General features: G+C 43.6%; 1 protein-coding gene across 2 annotated transcripts in view; it reads left to right on the forward strand.

The window, feature by feature from the left end:
• The window catches only part of LOC135917477 (apoptosis-resistant E3 ubiquitin protein ligase 1), a 97,470-nt gene that overhangs the window by 68,938 nt on the left and 10,671 nt on the right, over positions 1-17,861 (forward strand). For both annotated transcript variants that reach the window (XM_065451043.1, XM_065451042.1), the window contains exons 8-17: positions 2,055-2,223; positions 2,720-2,853; positions 3,027-3,104; positions 5,076-5,217; positions 7,911-8,032; positions 9,154-9,229; positions 10,672-10,781; positions 12,657-12,836; positions 14,378-14,503; positions 16,108-16,296. In XM_065451043.1, the coding sequence (XP_065307115.1) occupies positions 2,055-2,223; positions 2,720-2,853; positions 3,027-3,104; positions 5,076-5,217; positions 7,911-8,032; positions 9,154-9,229; positions 10,672-10,781; positions 12,657-12,836; positions 14,378-14,503; positions 16,108-16,296 (1,326 nt within the window). The remainder of the gene's footprint in view (positions 1-2,054; positions 2,224-2,719; positions 2,854-3,026; positions 3,105-5,075; positions 5,218-7,910; positions 8,033-9,153; positions 9,230-10,671; positions 10,782-12,656; positions 12,837-14,377; positions 14,504-16,107; positions 16,297-17,861) is intronic.

Genomic DNA, 17,861 nt, shown 5'->3' on the forward strand with positions numbered 1-17,861 from the left:
TTAATTCAGAAGCCCACTGCAACAAAATTTCACTTTGGCTAAATTGGTTTTAAGTGAGTAGTATATACCACTGAAGCAACCTTGGCGAAGCTGCATGGCCGTTGTAGTAGTCTAATTTTCTTATTAGTGCCTGTTAAGTTGCATGTAAGCAAACGATGCGTGCACCTAGTGGTTGCCAGGTACAACTCAAGTCCCAGCACGTTGCCTTGGGGATTTTTTCGGCGTACCGTGGACAGCTGTGGGCATCGCTTAATCTCGGAAATCATGCCAAGAAGCCGTACATCCTCAATTATGTGTCAATTACGGCAAGCAATAATGGTTGCAGTTGCTTCCTTTATTTGTTTCAGTATCAAAAACTTCTACTTTTGTGAGCCTTTCATGACGCATCCGCTCGTCTTTGCACTGAGGCTTTTCTCTATGTACACTATCTGAAACCATGCTTCTTGTACTGCTCGAAATTTCATTGGAGTTAGCCTTGAATCTTCATTTGTACCTCATGCTATATATTTGAGGAAAAAAAAAAAAGAGCTGGCGGTATAATGGCATACTTTAGAGGTACCGTAACGCCCTGTATACTGGATGTTAGATTGAGGTCTACATGACACCCATCTCTTTTCAATAGCAGAGAAAAAAAACGTTTTTGAAGACGCACTTCTATACTGCTCGTAAATTGTTAGCTGACATCTTCTTCAAGCAAGGCACCTCGTACACCATGACTACCACAGTGAAGGTCAGATCTGCAGTGGAAATTTTTGGTCTCTGTGTGATTTCCACATGTAAATACCTACAAAAGTGATATGCTTATGACACTTTAATATATATACATAGGATAGAATAGGATTTTTGTTAGTATGTTGTCATGCGGACGGTGCAACTATGATAGACTACAAACGAGAAGAAAGGGGGTTAACCGAGGGCCCCAATTTTTATTAGTCATATCATAAGAAGCCAGCAAACACTGACACCAAGGACAACATAGGGGAAATTACTTGTGCTTTTTATAAACGAAATAAAGAAACGATAAATTAATGAAAATGAAAGTGGATGAAAAAACAACTCAAACCCACCTGCGGCAAGGTTGTGGGTTTGGTTCCCACCTGCGGCAAGTTGTTTTTTCATCCACTTTCATTTCCATTAATTTATCGTTTCTTTACTTCATTTATAAAAAGCACAAGTAATTTCCCCCATGTTGTCCTTGGTTTCAGTGTTTGTTGGCTCCTTATGATAGACTATGTAACATGTTACATAGAAATAGTCTTACTCTCGACCTACCCACCGCAGTAGTGGCTATGGCATTGTGCTGGCAAGCACAAAAGCGCTGGTTCAGTTCTGGCCGTGGCGGCCACATTCCAATGGGGGTGGAATGCAAAAAAGCACTTGTGTACCAAATGTTGGGGGCGTTGTTAAAAGCAACCCAGGCGGTCAAAAGTGCCCCTTGTAACCCACTATACCGTTACGGATGTCAAACCCCCAAAATTAAATTTAAAAAAAATTTCTCTTAATCTGTGTAGTCCTCCTTCTGTCTTGTGCTTTGACCACTGTGATATAGTGTACAGGTGGTATTGCGTTATGCAAGGTAAACTGGAAAAAAAAAATTTTTATGTACATTTTAGTAACAAAAGAGATGTGCGGTAGCTTCTCTTGTAGCAGTACACTGTTGCCTTGGGAGTGTTAATAGCATGTTATGCTAGTACTAAGGCTTGTGGTTAAGAAATAGGTAATAAGGACTTCGAAGGTCAACTTCCTAAAGCTAAAGCAAAACAAAAGGACAGAGACTATATAAAAAGCAGGAAAAGGCCATAATGCAGTTTCTCAATTTGCATATTATCAGACTAAAATCTTTAGCTCTAACTCAGGAGGGTGGGGTAGAAGGGAAGGGGGGTCTTGATGTGTTTCAAAAGTTTGATCCCATGCACTAGCTTTCGGTGAAAACTTTCACAACCTGCCGTCTGTTAGCATCAATTTGACAGCGCAGGAGAAAACATTTTGGTCGAGTTTTATTGTCAGTGCAAGGTGGGAAGACTCCATTTTTTTCTTTCATTCAAAACACGCAGGTCAGCTCAGATAGACCCGTCACATCCTGCTACCACTGGGAGAGCCATCCTGAAAACTCGAGGATAGCACTAGTGCTTAACCTCAACAAGGTTGGCTGCTACCAAGTCAATGTCTCCTACCGCGGCACCAGCCTGAGCAATGGAGACTTCCACGTCATTGTGCTCTCGAGTGAGTGTGTCACACGATGTCACTAGCAGCATTGGAGTTTGCACAACTTGACCACATATCATGTGTAAGGCACCAAGTGTCAAGTACAGCTTGCGGGTTTTGCGTATTAAGTGAAACAAAGTAAGCTTTTGCCTTCCCATGGTTGCTATCAACAAATGTGCAATTTTGTCATTGTATTGTGTCAGCACAGCTGTGACTGAAAAAAAGGAAAAGCACATTTAAATTTGGAACAATTAATGAAACTCGATTAGTAGAACATAACTTCTATGTGTTTCTGGAATAATAAGCTGTGAAAAATGCATCGTCTAATAAAAGTACGCTTTGTGTCATTGAAGCCCAGATACGGTATTTTAATTGTTGACCAAGAATCTTAAAAACAATCCATAGACACCATTATTGTATAATTTCTTTGTTTTTATGCTCATAGCTTTTCAGTTCCATGGCGAACTTTCGCCGCAATTTTATAATTTTCTTTTTCTTTTTGTCAATTATGCAGAAAGCGATGCTGCATTGGTCAAGAAGAATGTTGCCAAGAAAAGCCACAACATCTGGTACGAAGCCAAGCTGATAGCCATGAACTGCGAGAGGCTTAGCAAACCCAAGAAGGTGTTTGTCTACGTTTCGCCAAAGGTCAGCTGCAAGCACTAATATGTCATTGTTGTTCTCATTTCCTTCGTGTTCCCTAAGTATACATATTTTTTTAATGTACCCAACTCTGTCCTAAGTGCTTCTTTGCCTGAATATAGTTTGTGTTTGTTAACTTAATCACCCACATTCTAACGACTCTTGCTTGCTTCCTTTAGCAACTCACAATCAAGGAATATATGCTCAGGATCATTCCAAAGAGGCTCATCACATTCCGACTCTGCCCCAGCACTAAGGTAGGCTGATTAACTTCATTTTCCTTGACGTGTTCTGAATATTTATATGTGACATCAATTTGTAGTTTGTTTAAAGGGGGGGAAGGAGGGGCAATAAAACAAAACAATACAAATGGTCTTTACTAAGCTTAGAACCGGTAGCAACAACGTGCCCACTCACTCTTGCCGCGAAGCAAGAATTTTTCAGGAGGCGAGACAGTGCTCGCTCCAGCATCCTAATAAAGTCATGGCTGAGGACATGGCACCAGCGTGCTTTCTGTCCTTCGATTTGGCTCGTCGGATACAGGCCACTTCAGGGCTATCTGGGGCCCATACACTGCTACCCACTTCTACACGTAAATGGATGCATAGCCGATGCTACAGTTCAGACGTACACAATTGCTCCACATCCTCAAATGGCACGAGTGGAAAGCGCTGGCCTTTGCGGTAACCTGAAAAGCGTACACGCAGCATCTGGGAAACTGCTGCCGCCGTTGCCGCAATGCAGAAACCCGCGAGAACAAGGAAGACGGGAAGCCTGCAAACTGCAGGGATAAGCATGACAGTTTGCATCTCGGAGCGCATCGCAACTTAGGTAATCGGAGCTTTGCCTCCCAAGGTCATCTATGCACGCACACACGTACAACACATGCGAACGAGTGAATTTGTGGCATTGGCAGAGGTCGTCTGCCCAGATATACTGCTGGTAGCTTGCTTCGGTGGCGGCATGGCATGTAATCTAAGCAGTAATGAGCAGTTACCATTGCTAAAATCTCTGTCACTTCTGTTTCTTTAAATTATTGAGTGAAATCCGGGAAATATCTACAAAATATGGGACGATATCACATTTATCCTGAGTCTCCCCATAGAAAAGCATGTATACGATGAGAACACGGCCTGCTGCATCATCTGTCCTCCTGCTACGACGAAAACTGCATTTCCTCCTTGTCCACACTTGACATTATCATGGTCGGACAGATTCCCTTCCTTAAATACTTATTTCTTCTTGACTCTTGTTATGTTTTGCGCACTTTTTGTTACCTTGTCTGTTCAGGAACATTGACTCACAATTTACAGGTGGGTGTGAATATGCGACCATGTTTGGCAACAGAGCTACAAAAGCAGTGCATATCACTTGTAGCTGTTGACATCAATGCACTTATGGCACTAGCAAAATAGCCCACTGAGTAATCTAGTAGTGTTCAAGCTACATAAATATGCAATAAGGAACAGAGGATGTTACAATGATGACCTCCTTCGTGTAGCTTTTTCATGGTTTTTAGAACACATAGTTTAGCACTCGCAACTTAGGCTTAACGAGAACTTCGTTAGTGTAGCTTGCCTATGTGTTGCTTGACACTTTATGTGAACAAACAAGATGTTAATTCACGGAGCAGAAGATCTGTATGTTTTGAAAGGATTGATGGGAAAAGGATGTCGTGATAAACTTTTGGTATTAGTTGAACGCATTGCAGAGCCCCCCACTGTGGCTTCCTGTGTGCTCGACGCATTCACTTTGTGAATGTAAATCTCTTGCCCCCTCAGTCTATTTCTGTGGCCTTAAATGTGGTTGCTCCTAATACAGCCCACCGCAACGTTTCAACATAGCAGGTGAACATGAGTGTGCATCAGTTGTTTTGGTGACGGCGAATCCTTGCTTGGTTTGGATGAGTTGGCTCATGTAGATTATGTCATTTTAAAACAGCGGCATGTCTGAGACAAACATATCATGAAGGCAGACAAAGATCCTGCATTGTACTCTCTGTTTAGTTAATAGTATTATTTAGTAGTATAGTATTTGCCTCATAGTTAATGGCACGACTACTTTGCTCTTTGTGGAGTCTGCCCTGCTCTAATGCATTCATTAATTTATATTTGTCCATGCTCCACATTGTTTCATTTTGTGTCCTGTGTAACGTTCACTTGCCATGTTCTGCGATACCCCAAAACTTTGAAGCTGTTGACCAGGGCTGTGTGCTTTCTCGCTCGCAGTTTCAATTCAAAGGGAGCAACAATCACGAAGGAGAGCCCGTGCTCGTCGTGGACGATGGCTGTCAGCCGCAAGTTGAAATGGTTTGCGAGGAAAGGGACGTCATTGCCGCCACTTTCACTCAGTTCCTGCTCAAGAACATTGGTTAGTGCGACTCTATTCATTGCCTGAGGAAGACACTTGTTTAAAAGACGGCACTTCACAAATGAAAAGAAACGAAACCGCAGGGAAATGGAGGCAAAAATGTTTTCTGCCTGAGAGCAGCTGGGCCTGATTTAGTGCTAATGTGAGGCATCGAATAGGATTGTCTTGGAATTGGAGTATTGACATATTTTCAACTCTTCATTCTTTTATGTTAAGTGAAGGTCCTAGATCTCTAAACCCCGGAAACAATACATGCGAACCTCGGGGCACCCTAAATAGTTTAATAGCTTTTCTACAGCCAGTTACAGTTTTGTTTCTACTGTATCATGAAGTCATCAATGCAGAAGGCAGTCACATGGGAGCAGGACATTGACATTGTTACTTCTTTGCACTCGCTGCAGCTCGCTTGGTCGTCTCTTATGCAGCTGTTGCTGTGAGGGCCGATGTAGCATCATGGAAGACGACCAAGCTTTCAATGTGCACATTGCATAGCAGCACCTCTTTCCCAGCTGAAGCTCTTGCAGTCATTGGTTTCATTTATTTGAAGTCGCTTTCATAAACCACATTTTCACACAGCTGTTTTTCAGTCGAGTAAAGACAAAATGCCAAATTGCATGTGTACTAGGTCTTGGTAGTGGTTTAGCGCTGCCATGGCAAAGGTGACTATCGCCACCAAAACATGCCCCCTATTGCCATTTAACCTTGATGCGGATTCTCAGAAATGCTGCCACTGTCATAACTATGTTGACATCTTGTACGTCTCGCATAGCCTGCCTCCACTATGTTTCCACCATACTGCCACTAGTTTGTTTGTGTAATCACTGGCACAAGACTGACAATACCATGATCTGATTATGATGCACGCCATAGTGGGAGCCTTCAGATTAAATTTGACCACCTGAGGTTCTTTAACATGCACCTAAATCAAAATGCACGAGTGTGTTTGCGTTCCACCCATGTCGGAATGCGGACGCCACGGTAGGGATTGAACCGGCGACCCCAACCTCAGCAGTGGAATGCCATAGCCACTGAACAGAAGGAGGTAATGGAATTGCAACAAAGTTGCTCGACTTTTCATTCTCATTCAAAGCACCACTATCGTGCTTTAGTATCTTTCAGCTGCAGATAGCTCAATGAAACCCCAGAAATTTGAATGTAGCCACCTCTGTTGTAGTGAACATAAACGACTTTCAAGGAAATCTCAGTTATCCATAGTTTAACCTGCATGCAATCGTTCAGACTAAGTGTGGCGTATTACAGAATTGCGCAGAGCCTTATTTTGTCATTGCCTAGTTTCCTACATGAAATGTTTTAAGGCAACTTGGCCGTAGACTTTCGTTAATTAGACTCCGGTTAGTTTAGCTTTACAGTTAATTCGATCACGACCGAAGGTTCCGCCTGGCGTCCATGCGTTTCTATGGGCCAAGAACTTCCGTTTATTTCACTCAAAATTGGCCCTCGCTGGATAACACGAAGTTGATTGGTCATATTCGCAGCAATACAGCCATGTTAAGGCGCGCTCACACTAGCGGGAAAGCGCGCAACGCAGAACGTTTCCCGCACGCCGCTTCCCGCACAAACCGGTTTTTCTCCCGCAGACAGGCTGCTCTGCCGTCCCGCAGAGCGATGGGTCGGGTACCTATTTTTGCCGTGCCGCTGACGAGAACAGCCAATAGGGGCCGACCGTGAACCGTGACGTCGGTCCCAGTTCAGTGACCCCGTCGGCGGAGGCAGGAGGCTGCGCGCGTGCTGCGGGACACTCGGCTGTTGCTCGGCGCGCTGTCCTGTGTGTTCCTGCCTCCCTCAACGCCTCCTCTCTCTACATTCCAAGAGCCGCAGCGAGAAAACGCTCGCAGTGTGATCGTCATTCCGAGCAGCTGCGACGCAGCGGCGTCGTTTACGCTGTGCCGCTGCGGGAAGTCTCCCGCTAGTGTGAGCGCGCCTTTATGCGGCGAAGCATACTAAAAAACAACGGCAAAGGGGCCACTGCCACGGAACATAGCACGCGTTTCTTAATTATACAGGTGCATGCGCCATCTCCGGTCACAGTACGAGCACCTAGACGCATATTAAGCATACTAGCAGCCATTCAGAGCTGTTTCTGATGTTGCTGTGGCAATATGAGCACCTCGTTTCGCCCGCCATGCGTGTCTCTGGCATACGAGACCATTAACGGGGCCTAGTACACGTTCCTTAAATATATTATCTGTGTTTTGGGAAAGCTAATGAAAAGAAAGGCTGTAAAATAAAAAAACTCCAGAAATCGAGGGGACGCTTAAAGCGAACAAAAGAGCGGGGGTCTATCTAAAATCGCGAATGCCTGCAAGTAAGCTTGTTAGGCGTCTCAGTGCTCGTACTGTGACCAGAGATGGCGCATGTGCGTTTGTAAATTAAAGAACACGTGCTATGTGCCGTAATAGTAGCACCTTTTCTCGCTTAACATGCTTCGTTGCATAACATTATTGTATTGCTGTGAAGCTAACGTTAAGAGCAAACATTGCCTAGTCAATCGACGGCGTGTTTCGGCGTCTTTTTTTTTAATCTGCCTTTTGTTTAATTCGACACTCCAAATAATTCGAGCAGTTTCGTCGGTTTTGTCAAGATCGAATGAACAGAAGTCGACTGTACTCTTTTCATAAGGGTGTTCCTGATCTGAGCATGATAAACGTCTGTTTGATCATTTTGCAAAATAGGTGGGTCAGAGACCTTCAAGGACAAGTTAGAATTTTTCCACTACGAGGTGCGGAAGCTGCATCAGAAGCACTACCATGACAAGCTTCAGCTGAAGGTGTCACGAGACAAGATTCTTGAGTCTGTAAGTCATCTGTCAGATTCCAGACCCATTTTTAGCAAAATGAAACATTCTGGTTCTCCAAAGCAGAAAGAAAAACATTGGATGAACGCTGAAAAGACACAGGGCCCGTCACTATCTATGTTACCCAAAGCATAAGACTGTTTTAATGAAAATGACTTTGCAACATTGTAACATTACAGAATGCATGATTCATCAGTGTTCCAATTCACTCATGTTTGCAAGTTGTTCTGCCCATGAGGTGACCATGCGATTGGCTGTCTACACAGTGTTCACGACATCTTCAGGGAAGTTGAAGTCAGCAAGCTAAGTGATTGTGCGAACGAGGCCTTGTCGACAGACAGACCTGTGCCAACAAATCCTTTGCACTTAATAATTCACAGGCTAACCCTTCTGTCAAAAAAAATTTACCAGAGTGTCAATATGAAATATTCATTCTGTGAATCGTACTAATTGCAAATTCAAGCTGCTAATGATCACAAAGTTATATTAGTAGCTTCATACATCCTATCTTGGACTACTTTTACTGTTGCTTAGGTTACCCTTACACTTTTGTCCAACCAAATATTTCCTCCAAAATTGTAGTAAGTTAAGAGTACCTGTAAAATTCCTAAACTGTTTCTTCATTTGCACTTGGCTGGCAACTTACTTTTGTTACTACTATATAACTGAAGGCTCAGAGCAGGTTTTTCACGTAAAAATTGCTTTACATTGGTATATTTGTGTAAGCAACAATTTACTAGCCTGTTGTATCCCTATTCAATGAAATACGTAGCATCTGATAGCTCTAGAAGGAGTCATAATATTTCTTCCTCAGGGCATTGGCATCGAAAAATCATTAGCACATTGAGTGTGGGCGCCCTTTTGAGCAACTAAGACTAGCCTTCTTTTCCACACCGTCAGGTGGCGTTTAGCGTAGGAGTGCTCCTGCCACCTTTTGGCAAAACAATGTAATTGCGAGACTGGCTCTCGCTGTCGCACGTGTGTCATGTGAGGAAGCTGAACCCCCTCACAAGACACAAAAGTCACGCGGGGAAGATGAATATCAGGGGATTTGATGGAGTCGAGCATCCCCACAGTGCATGCCAACATTTCTTCTTTTTTTTCCCTCGTTTTTGCTGCAGTCAATGAAGGCGACCAAGAACTTCAGCACCAGCGACTGGTGCAAGAGCTTCGAGATAACCTTCATGGGAGAACAAGGTGAGTTTCTGTTCAAAACACCTTGTACCACGTGCCATCAAATGTCAACAGCAAACATTTTAGATAAGTTCGTGGTGGCTTTTTGACTGCCATCGGAGCGTTGCAACAGTGTTCAGCAATTTTCAGCAAGTGTTTGGACTTCGACTTTTCATTGACAGTAGGTTATAACAGTCCCACTTTTCAGGGCAACTTTGCTGTGCTGTAGCGGTGAAATGTAACTATGGTTCAACATTCCTGTGTGGCTGTGTTTCTGGAGCTTGTGAGCACCAATTGTTTGTTTCATCTTCTGTTTACATTATTTTGTTGTTTGTTTCACCTTTCTTCAAGGCATCACAGTGATAAATGGAGACTCTTTTGAGCAAAATTTCTTCTTCTTGCACTTAAGAGAAGACACAGGAAAAGCACAAGGCTGTGTTTGTCCATTCAAAATGCTTGAAGACATGCTTTTGTGACAGCTGTATGCTTTTATGATTTCGGTTCCGTGTCACTGTGCTATATATCACTCTGCTGTATAGGAGAAATACATAGCCTTGAAGGCTTTCCAAAAAGGCATCTGTTCTCTGTGAGCTGTTGTGGCGCTGGCAGGAGGGGCACTCAATAAACACAATGAAAAAGTTAAAAACATGTACAGACTGGTTGTAGAGTGTACTAGTGAACACAGACTGCTTCTGGTTATTTGATGGCCAGCCATGAGGAGGTAGAAGTAAAAAATGAAGCCATGTAGTGACTTCCTTGACGGAGATGACCTAGTTGGATAGCGGGACATGAAATTGATTGTATTTGTGTTTTATCGCCACTGACTTACTCCTCTTCTACTTGGTCTTGGTAAACTGAATCTCACATGAAGCTAGCTTCATGCAAGTAACCTTTTTAGAGTTTATGGGCCAACTTGCCACATGTTGCTTTACATTTCCCTGCAAACATAAGCTCCACTGACTCAGCATGTGCAGTTTTGCTGTAAATTGTTTATCAGTGTTTTTCAACCAGCGTCTCACACGTTTTTCAAGAGGCCATGGAAATTCTCCTCTAAATGCGTTCCATGAGACTTAAATGTCGAACTGGAAAACTATGTATATTTGTTACACATTAACGTTTCAAATTCGAATCTGCACACCAGTTGTAATCATTGCCTGATAACAACTTAAGTGTTCCCTATCTTATTCCTCATGACTGCAAAGCTGGCTTCAGAAGTTTACAGGATGCGTATTTTGAGAAAAATTTGCATTCCTGATCAGGTTTTGACTGCTGTCAGTAAAATAGCACAGCACTCCATGTCACGTTTGCTAATCCGGGCTGCATATCTAAATCCTCCGAGATCTCATGCTCCATATACTTTCGATGCCAACTGTAACATTGTATGCGTTGGCAGTGTACGTTTGTTTCACTGGCTGACTCTTGTTTGAAGGTTCCAACTCTTTCTGCCTGTCTTTTGACATTCCAAGGTTTGGACTGGGGTGGACTTCGCCGAGAATGGTTTGAGATCCTCTGTGCTGCACTCTTCGACCCTGAAAACCAGCTCTTTCACCGGTTTAAGAATGACAAGCAGGGCTTGGTGAGTCAGCCAAAACTTTGTTCACTAAAGACTCCTCTCCCACAGCAGGAACTGGTGTTTACGATCTTGCTGTTGAACCACTGCCCATACCAAAAACTAAATGCAAAAATTGTGCTTGAAAGTCGTGTTTAAATTGTTTGGCACATGGCAGTAGTAACTAGGAAGGAAGGCTTGCACTAGTCCAGATGTGCAGACCTCGTTCCTGTTCGAGGGGACAGGTTTTTTTTGGGTGATAGGCTACTTTAGTGACAGGCTCGATTGTTGTTTATCGTGACCATATAAAGCCAACAGGCAATGAAGCCAAGGAAAGCATAGGGATAATTAGCTGTGGCTGAAATTGAAATGTAGAAGAAAATAATGGATGAATAGGGAACATGAAAGTAGACGAAAAGCTAACTTGTATCCAGTGGGGAGCTAAATCCACGACCTCTGCATTATGCGTGCGTTGCGCTGCTAAATGTGCTTACCAGTTGTGATTAACAAAAATCAAGCCACTCAATTTTCCTTCTTCTCAAAACTTCATAATGGTGTGACATAGCTTGCATATCATAGGCATAATAAGAATCCAATTCTGCCTGCATCAGACGTGCCACATAAAACTGTACGGTATTGTAGAACTCCGTTCCAGCATCTCAAACTGTGCCCATTAATGTCTTTACTGTTTTCAATGAGCACTGCTCGTCCAATGCCTGCTCGCGCAAGCCCTCATGTCCCAAGGCACTTAGGACGAGTACTGCTCGCCCTTGCAGTACTTGTTCTCCCTTTGACCATCTTGGAGGAGAGACGCATGTCCGCAATTTTATTGGTGTTTCGGTCAGCCAATGGCAGTGCATGCCTGGCTATTTCTTTTTTTTTTTTCTACATCTGAGACGCGTTTTATATGTGGCAACTGACATTTTAAAAATTGGTGTCTGGCGGAGGCAATGCTTGTTACGCCCGCCCATCTTCCAGAAAACAAGGCATTTCTTTGTCGTCGTCGTCTTCAGACGATGATGGTTCAAATGCCAAGGTATACATTGTTTCAGGACACTGAAACGAACGTGATGATGACTGAAGTGAGCAGCTGCTCAGATGAAGACAAAGAGGAAAACTTGTAAAACGACACCGGAAATGCATTTCTGTGGATTGAAATTGACGTGAACAGCGTTCCGCCACTAGCCTTCACTATATTCTTTTTTTCTGTACTCTGTAAGAAGTTTACTGTAGGCTTCCAAGCTGAATTATAGTATAACGAGTGTTTTCGACAGAATGATCTGCTTTTGATGACAATCGATGAAACCTGTTGGAAAGCGACTGTGTGTAATCCCTTGTTTTGAGCTGTACTACGCCCAGCCAAAGCTCCCGTAGTCAAATGCACTTTAGCATGCACAGCTAGTGCACTAGATACAAGAAATTTCTATATATATATGCCTTACAAAATTTGTGTTGATTACTAACAAGTGGTTGGTGCACTTATACTATGGCATACAATAAATTTCAGTAAGCTACTTTTATTCATCTTATGGGGCGGTTATATTTTCCTACTTCAAGAACCTCCTTTTTATGACAAGGTTATTCATCATCAGAAAAAAAAAAGGCACTTTGCATAAGAAATTTCTTGATAAAACAACATGGCTACGGGGTTAAATATCATGTGTCATCCTTGGAAGCCGAGCACCAACCACCCTCCTTTATATATTGTGCTGTGCTTAGCAATAGTACATCACATTCATCATGAGGCTTCGCGCTTGTTATTAAAACCTGCTGTGAATGCAGTTTGGCATACGATAATGAGGATGATATGGATATCCAATAGGGCATACTTTATGCCACTATGCTGTTCGCAGTTCTCATTGCTTACCCCGCATCCATGCGGCGCCCTGCCTGAACCTGCAGGTTCACCCGAATCCGCGGAGACCGGCTCACTTGAAGTTGAAGCACTACGAGTATGCGGGCCGCATTGTCAGCAAGTGCCTTTACGAGTCCTCGCTAGGCAGTGGCTACAGGCAACTAGTCAGGGCTCGCTTCTCCAGGTCATTCCTTGCTCAGCTCATCGGGCTCAGGGTTCATTACAAGGTAAGCCTCTCATACTTCTTACTCCCACTTTATTTATTTTTTACATGTCATTTCACGTTCAGGGTTCTTTCAGAAGATAGCACAATCTAGTGCATCTAACAGTTTCTGTGGCTAGGGCGTCTCCGCACAGTCTGGTTCAGTGTATTAAGTGCTAACCTGCACAGTGGTCCAGTACAGTTCCACCACAGTTCCAGCACAGTTCCAGCACAGTTCCAGCACAGGTCCAGCACAGGTCCAGCACAGGTCCAGCACAGGTCCAGCACAGGTCCAACACAGGTCCAGAGTACAGTAACTTGTACAGTGGTCGATGAAATTGCGATACATAACAGAATCCTGTCGGGCATCCCACATGGAAGTCTTGTTCATGATGAGATTGGGAACGAGTCTCTTGTGCGGGAGCCAAAATGTTAACATTACTAAAACCTTTCGCGGTCAGTGTTTGTCTTCATCTTTCATCATGCATCGTGCCAAGCCTGAGGTAATGCAAAGACACTGATGGAATGCAAAGACACTGATGTGCTTAGGTTAATGTGCATGTTAAAGAACCTGAGGGGTTCTAAACTAATGCGGAGCCCTCCACTATGGCATCTCTCATAAACCCGGGGTCACTTTATGAGATTAAACTCGACTAATCGATCAGTGAACGCTTATCCACCACAGTGGCTCAGTGGCTGTTGCGTTTTGCTGCTTTATGCAAGTTTGAGGATTTGATTTCTTGTTGTGCTGCCAGCAGACATGCCAAGTGCCACCGCATTGCTTATACAGAGACGTGCCGTGTATGCATGTGGATTACTTCATGTCATTACTATGTATGATGTGTACGTTCAAATGTTTAGCTCTTACAGTGTGCAAGTTTTATTGCTACTTTTCTTTCTTCATTACTTTATTGTTATTTTTTTCTTTATTAGACTTTGCTAGCTGTTTCACAAATAAACGTTTCTTTCTTCCTCCATCGCAAGTAAACGTTTATTTCTCTCTTTCTCTCATGAAAGCGTAAACACAAGGGCAAAGAAGGAGTAGGCAGCATCAACTAAAGTCAAGGCTAAAGTTTTTTATCGCCAGAAAAAAAAGTAATACATAATAATTAGGTGCAGTCGTATCCCTAAAGTTTGTACAACAATTAGTAGTTGTGGTGGTTCAGTGGCTGTGGGCATTCTGCCACTGAGCTGAGCACTAGTGAAGGTTTGATTTCTTGTCACCACAGCCGTACGCATGAATGCTCATGTATAATCAGGCTTCAGTGCATGTTAAAGAAACCTAAGACAGCATTAATTCTGAGCCCACCGCTATGCCGCCCCTTGTAAGAACCAATGAACCTTTCCAGGATCAAACCTTGTCAGCTCTATGGACTACTGTTTCATGTAAAAGTTTCTAGCAATGCGTAGTGATGGATGTTTAACATTGTATGTGTACAACAGCGTGAGTGATATTTAAACAACGCATGTGGCACATTTGCTGTGGTGAGAAAAGCAGCAAGCAAAACTATCACTAGCAATGTCGCCATGCATACATCTCTTTGCCATTAAATTCTTCCCTGCCAGTACTTTGAACAGGACGATCCAGACTTGTACGTGACCAAGATAAAGTACATTCTGGAGAACGACGTGAACGACATGGAGCTGTACTTCTCCGAAGAAGAGTACACCAGCTCTGGGCAGCTCTTGAAGGTGATGATCTTTGCTTTGCTTTGCTTTGCTTTCGGCACTGTTGGTGAGAGCAGCCAAGATTGTTACCTCTGACGCATGCCACAGGCATATGCCTAGCATACATTTAGGATTTAGTACCGACAGACTGTAGCCCCTTGTCTTGCAAATGTCAACGCCACTCTTGGAGGATTTTATTTTGGGTCGATCAGCCCATGTGGGAGCGGCAGAACTGAACATGCATCTGAGCCTGCATAAAGCGGAAGATCCAAGACTGAGATAAAGAAGTGCTTCAGCCGACAGTCTGGGAACCCACATTCCCTTCCCTCCTAATCCCCATCAGCGGCCTAGAGCCGTCCCCTTCCTTAAAATAAAGGCTTTATTCATTCATTCATTTTGGGTCATTGGCCCCACCTGAGATTTGCCACATTAGCAGCACATGTAGCGCTATCCATTGTGCAGTCTGCATGAATTCTTTCATTATATCAAAAAAGCGTTTGCATAATCTACATGCATGGCACAAACCATAAGGACATGTATGGCATTTCACCTAGTACAGTAGAAACTCGTTAATATGATCCCCTTACTTAAGATTTCCTGGCGCCAACATTCGCGATCGAGAACACAAGAAATGACCCAGTACAATTATGTAACATTTTGCTTTCAAGGAAAACATTATCTTTCAATCGTGTTGCAATTGTATAGTACATTTTCAAGCTGCTAGATCCCATGTAAACAAAAGAAGGTGCGGGGTGCATGCGATTGAGAACAGTAGCCGCCTCCACAGCAGCTTTCCCGCAGTACTTGCTCACGCGCTCACAGCAATTTCCTCCCAGGTCATTGCAAATCGCATTCAAAGCTATTGCCACCAACGCTATTGCAATGAGCATCTTCACTTATCAGCTTCACAGCACGTGGGCCATAGTGCCGTTGGAAGTGTACTACACACTTTTAATAGGCGATAACCCAGGTGTGCCACTGTTCCCTTCTGTAGGCTGCGTAAAGTGAGTGTCATGTATCACTCTGGTGGCGTCGCGGGCACCACATTCCGGTGTTGCCCACCAGCTCGATTTCCTTTCGGCTTCCAGTCGCAGTCTGAAAACACTGCGTGACAGGAAAATAAGAATGTGTGACTCTGGTCACTTGGGCCCTACCAGCTTGACGTGCATTGGCGTCTCCTGCCACAACAATTTGCACTCAGTAGACACATAAAAACTTCCTGCTAAAATGCGCCACTCGAAGAAGCTGCTGACCCAGGCCGAATTCAAGGAGCATGAACGTAAGCTTGCCGAAGCCGTAAAAACAACCACGTGCGCCTTAGGCCGCTCGTGCCCCACCTGCTCAGCGCGCGTCGGCGTCTCGTGCTGCAATGATTCGTGCAATGCTTCACATTACATAGATGTCAACTGCATTTGAGTCTGTCAGATTTTTTCAGTGACTTCCGAGGGTACGTTTTTCTCGGTTAGTGCATTGTTTCACGAGCTTTTTCTTTTTCCGAAAAGTTGTGAACGAGGTTCTTCATGAATTTACAACGTGAATATGGCACAACGTGAAATCCTACTTACGTACGCTTACCTACTCCACAACTTACTTTATCTTGATAAGTACCCTTGTTTCTCCATGCACAGACCACGGAGCTCATCCCTGGTGGCTCACGGATTCGCGTCACCAACCAGAACAAGCTCATGTACCTTGATGCGCTGGCGCAATATCGGCTGGCCACCAGCGTCCGAGAGGAAGTGGAATACTTTCTCAAGGGACTCAATGAACTCATTCCAGAGAACCTGCTCTGCATTTTCGACGAAAACGAGCTAGAGGTACTCATTTTTTTTTCAATTCTTATTTTACAATAGTCACGCGACCATTACTTTCATTATTTTGTCCTACACTCTCAAGCAAACCCTTGGGTCCCATATCCCCTGTATACAATAATTCCACATGGTATATGGGAACATACAAGTTCTTATACGGGATCCATCCCTATATCCAATAATTTCATATGATATATGGAGACATGTAGGTTTTTGTGAGATCCCAATATACTTATATGCAATAATTTCCTGTGACGTGTGGGAACACAGGGGTTTTATGTGGGATCCCCGCACCCAATAATGCTATGATACATGGGAACATATGAGTTTTATTTGGGACCCCATATCCCTATATATAGTAATTCCTTACAATATATAGGAACACACAGGTTTTTGTATGGGATCTCCATATATATATTTTCAATAATTCTATATCACATTGTGGGAATGCTCGACTCATGCGTCCCCTGTTGTTTTCCCCACATGGCTCTCATGTCTCCTGTATTCGGGCTTCTCCGCATAGCTAAGTGCCGGCGGCTGGTGTGATAGTAGATTAGTACGACAGATGGCGTGAGTGTTTTGCAGCTAATGCCACCTAGAGCGGGAGGGAGGGGGGTTCTCGGGTGTAAAAAGAAGTAGCCTGCCCCTCTTTGTCTTGGAGTCGGCTAGCTTTGTGGACATCTTACGCGCTCACTGGCCTTTCGTGGGACCGTCCTGCGAAAGGCTTCGGAGTAGGACACCAGAATGGACAAACACGATCATTTGAACCTGCCGAATTTCGCGTGAACTTCATGCAAAAGATTCGTTGTAGGTGTCCTGCATGGGAGTGAACATATTCCCTTGCTATCCGGTTACGGTGAGTCATACTTCCACGATTTGTCGTGCGCCCATAGGCATGTTCTATAGGTAATTCGGCTGGCCATATTTGTGTATAATAGGCGCAATAAATGCCCTTGTGATTGTCTGCACTACTGCGTTGTTCCTTTGTACCAACAGCACGTTTCAGACCCCACAATATATGGGAACATACGAGTTTTTATATGTGATTCTGATATGCTCATATGGGATTATTGGATACAAGTATCAGGGGACATATTGCTTTTGACTTTTTTTTTCTGATATAGACATTGCCATAGAGTAGCATCTACTTGTATGGGCAATTTTGCTTTTGGCTCCCAGACCCAACAGGTTATAATATGAATATCTCCCTCTTGGACATAGTGATATCAAGTTAACACGTTTAGAAAGTGTGGAGGAGGGTGTTTGCGTGAATACTATTTTTACTCCTACTAAATGACCGTGACACTGTGTATCAATCATTAAAACAAATTGCACTTAACATTGCTTCAGAGCCTACTGTGTATTCGAGATTGTCTATAGATAGAAGAAATGCGTAATGTTACCACAGACATAGCGTAGCTCATACAGTGTAGATATAGTGGCTTATTGACGTGTCAGAAGATAGGACATCTATCTTTGAACGCATACGTACGCAGGCTCCTTGTACCATCTATAACATGACACTGCGAAAAATATAAGTATTCTGCACAAGTACCTGCAGATTGGATGTC

This window comes from Dermacentor albipictus, chromosome 7, assembly GCF_038994185.2.
Source record: "Dermacentor albipictus isolate Rhodes 1998 colony chromosome 7, USDA_Dalb.pri_finalv2, whole genome shotgun sequence".
Lineage (NCBI taxonomy): Eukaryota > Metazoa > Arthropoda > Arachnida > Ixodida > Ixodidae > Dermacentor > Dermacentor albipictus.